At 43.1% G+C, this 5835-nt stretch overlaps 1 protein-coding gene across 1 annotated transcript; it reads left to right on the top strand.

The window, feature by feature from the left end:
* The first annotated feature begins 237 nt into the window (after window positions 1-237).
* LOC123488301 (zinc finger protein 771-like) lies at window positions 238-4077 on the top strand. Its single transcript, XM_045219214.1, has 2 exons — window positions 238-562; window positions 3563-4077. The coding sequence occupies exons 1-2, from the start codon at window positions 466-468 to the stop codon at window positions 3799-3801; spliced, it is 336 nt and encodes a 111-aa protein (XP_045075149.1). The 5' UTR covers window positions 238-465; the 3' UTR covers window positions 3802-4077.
* Window positions 4078-5835: the final 1758 nt, after the last annotated feature.

Genomic DNA, 5835 nt, shown 5'->3' with positions numbered 1-5835 from the left:
CCGAAACATTGGAGCTCTTTAGACTCTTTCGGTGATTATTAGCCACTGTGTTTTAAACACACTTCTGTCGTATCTACTAGCTACCCCTTTTAATAACATATTTACGTTGTTTTTGTTAGTCAGCTAGCTGGCTTGTTAAATTAGCAGTAGCACTAAGCTAGTGCTAACTAGCTAGCTAACGTCCTCGACCATGAGTTCACTGAGCTACCCCCTCCTGCTAAAGAAGAGGAGGTCTGCTGGACGGAGAAAGAAACTCTCGTGAAAGAGGAGAAGGAAGAGGAGGCTGTTACAGTTAAACAAGAAGTAGAGGATGAAGCTGTTACATTGAAATTAGAAGAGAAAGAAGTTACGGTGAAAGAAGAGGAAGGTGTTTTCAGAGTGAAAGAGGAGGAGGATGTTACTGTGAAAGAAGACGGGGAGGAAGAGGAGGATGCAGTTTTTGGAGTGAAGGAGGAGGAGGGGGAGATGACTGAGGAAGACGATTTTGGAGTGAAGGACGGGGAGATTACTGTCACGTTAGAGGAGGAGGAAGAAGAGAAGACTGGAGATCTGATTAACACCAGTGAGTACTGTCATTAAAACAGGGGCACAAACTCTGCTGTTGTTGAACTGTGTGGCTTTAAACGGGCATTCTACACTTCACATTTACATTTACATTTAAGTCATTTAGCAGACGCTCTTATCCAGAGCGACTTACAAATTGGTGCATTCACCCTATAGCCAGTGGGTTAACCACTTTACACCGCACCACCCTCTGGAGAGCCCTGTGGTTGCGGGCAGTGCAGTTGCCGTACCAGGCGGTGATACAGCCCGACAGGATGCTCTCAATGGTGCATCTGTGAGGGTCTTAGGGGCAAAGATGAATTTCTTCAGCCTCCTGAGTTTGAAGAGGTGCTGTTGCGCCTTCTTCACCACACTGTCTGTGTGGGTGGACCATTTCAGGGCGTCAGTGATGTGCACGCAGAGGAACTTTAAACTTTTCACCCTCTCCACTGTGGCCCGTCGATATGGATGGGGTGCGCTCTCTCTGCTGTCTCCTGAAGTCCACCATCAGCTCCTTCGTTTTGTTGACATTGAGACAAGCACACATGCACATACTCACATACTCCAACACACTCAACCCCTCCTCCACAATCCACCATAAAATCAGATACTCAACGGCTGTTATATCCCAGAGCCCAACTCGAGAAATAACTTGATTTACGAGTGCACATACAGTTAAAGCTGATTGAGAAAGCATGCAGATTGAGCAGAAATTGATAACAATGTGAGATTTGATTAATCTATGTCAAGTCCTAGGTGATGGAGATCAGATCCACCCTCTTCACCTGAGACACAAATACTCTGATCCCCTGTTGTAACCATTTTCCCGTGCGGTCAGACCTTTGATTATTTTGTGCCACCTGGGCCACAATGATAAACCCCCTCTCTGATTGTCCGAGTGTGACCCCCTCCCCATGGGTTACTGCAGCCAGTGTTGCCAGCACTGCCACTACCTGGGTGGGGCGTACCCCACCGGAATCCCCACTGGCTAGGTAAAAGTCGTCAAGGTTCTCATTAGCAGCTTTGAGAATTTCCTTGTATATTATGCTCTCCCATCAGGGGGCTCTGGCTTTGTAGGACCAACCCTGCCAGGCAGGCTCAGAATCTTGAGGGGGCGGTGCTGCTCAAGTAGGTCTCTGACCGCATTTATGTATCTGTTTAGGCTGCATACTCACAGCAGGTCCATAAAAGAGATGGGAACTTCTCTTTGGTGTATGGGTTGCTCAGGTGGGTGTCCAGGTTATAGGGTTAGGGATCTTTCCATCATGATAGGACAATTAAAAATTAGATTAGATATATACTATATTTAAAAATGTATATCCCTCATCTACACAAAATTGAAAGCTCTCTCTCACTACCCCTGCTCATAGACCCCCCGGTCGGCTCTGGGATATGCAACCATTTCCCCTCTCACTCACTTAACGCCGCACCTTTTCAAGCACCTTTTCAAACACAAAAATGCACACCACATGGTTGATCATGAAGAAATGGGCAGAGCGTGCAAAGGCACCCGCATCCACATCTGCCGCAAGGGGGAAAGGACGCCAGAGAGAACACAGGACCAACCACAACAACCATCCGCCAAAACAACAACCTCCCGCCAAAAAGACATGTTCGAATTATTTGTATTTAAAGATGTATTATACGTTTTATCCTTTCAATCCCTATCATTGCTAGTATCAGGTGCTCCAATATTCGACTCCTCTATTACAACTTTTAGAATAGCCATGGAGTAGTCTTTGTGTCTCTGAACATTTGGTTGTCAATATATAGTTTATCCACCACGAGTGCAACACGTTTCCCTTTTCATCTGTTTTCCTTGAAGATTGGATACAGAGCATTGTTTATGCAAACAAGCCATTTGCCACAGCGCTAAAAATTAGATTATTAGAACAATTACGCCAAAAGCCACAAATTACCCCTTAGTGGATTTCTGCAAATATGTCAACACCACGGGAGTCCTCTTACATTTGGGAACTTTACAGTCCTATTGATCAAACAACCATGAAAAGGTTGGCTCTCTCTCCCTCAGTTATGCACATCAACAACAACAAGGTCAACAACTAATGCTAGCCAGAGCAAGATGAGCTAAAATCCAACAAAGGAACATTAGATAAACCCCTCTCAAACTTTTACAACTAATTTTGTCATCAAAATTGCACTGATAAACTATGGGGAATTGTAGCCCTACTCGCCCTTCTGCAGCTTGTCCCAACCAAGCAGCCAAGCTAACTGGCTAACGTTGGCTGGCTTGCTAGCTAGCTACTTCCAGATACAAACGAGAGAACACCTCACTCTGACCGTTTTACTTGCCCTAGCAGAGCTGGTTAGTTTGGCTGTTTACATGTTATCTAGAGCGTTCGTGACTAACTATTACTTTTTTGGCCAACGTTTACTGACACCGGTCATATTCAACGGGTGTTTCGCGTTCGTAAATTCATCAGTTATTCTACGCTCTGGCACACTCCGACGAGAGTGCTCTGAAATCAGAGTGTATATAGCCAGAGGGAATTTGCGAATGCAAGAGATATGCTAACTGGATAACAGTCGTTCTTGCTAGCCACGTTATGACTGACTTGTGATCATTGCCCTTGCTAGTCTGATTGTATTGACATTCCCAGCCTTAGTTACATTCGTCTGTTTTTCTCCAAAATATTGAGTAATTGAAACTGAAACAGTGCATCCTGAATGGAGGCAGCGAACGTACGCAGGCCAGCTGTAATTTACAACCTGAGAGCAATGTGTTTTTTGGACTACCAAAAAAAAATGTATTGGTGAATTATATTAATCATCCATTGAACTGCATCCATCTATTCTGCCAACAATGTCTTAATGTACTTCATGAAATATTGTTGAGTCAAATAGAACCTATTTTTTTGTATAACCTTGGTTGGTTTTGTAGCATTAACCTGGAATTTGATAATTTTTACTGATATTATGATTGTCTGTTTGTTTCATATCTGCAAAGTAGTTTAAACACTGTCAGTTCCACTTTAAATAAACACTCTGTCTTCGGCAGGAGAGAGACCAGACTCAGAGGAACCAGAGATGTCCGAACCAACGAGACGACACCACTGTTCCCACTGTGGAAAGAGCTTTAACCAGTTAGGGGACCTAAAAAACATGAGAGAATACATACAGGAGAGAAGCCTTCACCAATGCTCCCAGTGTGGACAGTGTTTTACCTGGTTACAGAATCTAAAAACAACATCAAATACTACACACAGGCGAGAAACCTTACCAATGCTCTCAGTGTGAAAAGGCTTTTACCCGGTTAGCACTCCTGAAAGAACATAAAATAGTACACACGGGAGAAAAACCTTTCCACTGCTCTCAGTGTGAAAAGAGTTTTACCAAGAAAGGGATCCTAAAACAGCACGAGAGGACGCACACAGAAGAAAAGCCCTACCACTGCTCCCAGTGTGGAAAGACATTTTCCTTAATAAAGTACCTGAAAGAGCATGAAAAAAACACATACAGGAGAAAAGCCTCGAGAGAAGCTTTTCCTTTGCGCCCTGTGCGGAAAGAGTTTTACCCATTCAAGGCTCCTGAAATCACACAAAAAGAACGCACACAGGAGAGAAGCCTTATCAATGCTCCTTTTGTGGAAAGAGTTTTTCTCAATCAAGTTGTCTGCAAAAACATAAGAGAATACACACTGGAGAGAAGCCTTACCACTGCTCCCTGTGCGGAAATAATTTTGCCCGGTTAGATTCCCCTGAAATCACATAACAGAATACACACAGGAGAGAAGCCTTTACACACAGGGAGAGAAGCCTTTACACACAGGAGAGTAGCCTTTACACACAGGAGAGAATACCTCATTGTAAATACGATTTTTTTTCTTAATTAACTTTTTTTTTTTTTATGAATAAAGAAGAAACCTGTGTCTTGTGATGTAGTTCAGTGGTGTTCGAATGAACTGTTTTATGCTGTTTTCCCATTTGATTAAAGTGTACTCAAAAATACAATCTCAAGACATTGAATATGAAATACATTGGTTTGAATGTAGAGTACCAATATGCCAGTTTGAATGTGTATGCTCTCTGTGATTACATGGTCATTTTCCAACTATGCTCTTTGTGTGTTGTGTGTTCATCTGTGTGTCATTCCTCGAGCACTCGGTGCCATTTGCGAGTGATGCGTTTGCTCTATTGTTTACGTTTTGCTTTCGATGATGTAACTTCCAGGCTTTAAGGGAATAGTATGGTCGCATCTAGATGTGGAAAAAAAGAACAGGCAAGCGAAAACAATTCGTACAATTAGGACATTTCTCCAAAAAGTACGATCTTTGTCCCCATGTGCAGTTGCGGCCGTAGTCTGGCTTTTTTATGGCGGTTTGGAGCAGTGGCTTCTTCCTTGCTGAGCGGCCTTTCAGGTTATGTCGATTATAGGACTTGTTTTACTGTGGATATAGATACTTTTGTACCTGTTTCCTCCAGCATCTTCACAAGGTCCTTTGCTGTTGTTCTGGGATTGATTTGCACTTTTCGCACCAAAGTACGTTCATCTCTAGGAGACAGAACGCTGTCTCCTTCCTGAGCGGTATGACAGCTGCGTGGTCCCATGACCGAAGGCAATTGTCACAATATTTTTTTGCGTCATTGCGGTTCTACAGTGGACATGTACCTCTTGTTCCAGCCTTTGAACAGCGACGTATGTCTGCTTTATAAATATGGATTAACTGAGATGTGAAGCTCCTTTTAAAAAAATATGAATGAATTGAGCGAGCACACCTCACGTTCCCCTAGTCTCTGGCACAGCCCACAGACTCTGGGACAAGTGGGCCGCCCAACAACAATAACAACAACCCCGGACTTGAAAGCAAGTTCGCAGCACTTCTGGTGGCAGTCAGAGTAGCGTTGCAATCGCTCACGGAACTCAGATCACATATCTGTTTTCTTGCTTACCGTTTCACCATCAGCCCACCCAGCATTGCAGACATACAGAAGTAAACCACAGTAGCAACAGGTTATAAACAGGAAGTAATAAGCTCACACGTGAAGTATGTTTGTAGATGGTTACAAATTAACTAAACCTAGCCTTATCCGAAACGTAGTCAAATATGACTTTGCAAATCAGTTTATCTATGAAAGCGCATTGACACGGATTTCCACAAAATGAATTATTGACTTAAATCGTTGTACAACATCACAGGTAAGCTCAGCATTACTTTCAACTGACAAGTCATGTTTCTTATTTTTACTTCTTGCTAGTGTGGTATCTGAAGAATTATGACTTTGCAAATGTTTTCAAGTGGAACCTGAGAGGATGTTTATTCAGTTTTAGAGG

The sequence above is a fragment of the Coregonus clupeaformis genome, unplaced genomic scaffold, assembly GCF_020615455.1.
Source record: "Coregonus clupeaformis isolate EN_2021a unplaced genomic scaffold, ASM2061545v1 scaf2139, whole genome shotgun sequence".
Lineage (NCBI taxonomy): Eukaryota > Metazoa > Chordata > Actinopteri > Salmoniformes > Salmonidae > Coregonus > Coregonus clupeaformis.
The sequence above is the reverse complement of the archived record's forward strand: the minus strand, read 5'-3'. Positions and strand labels throughout refer to the sequence as shown.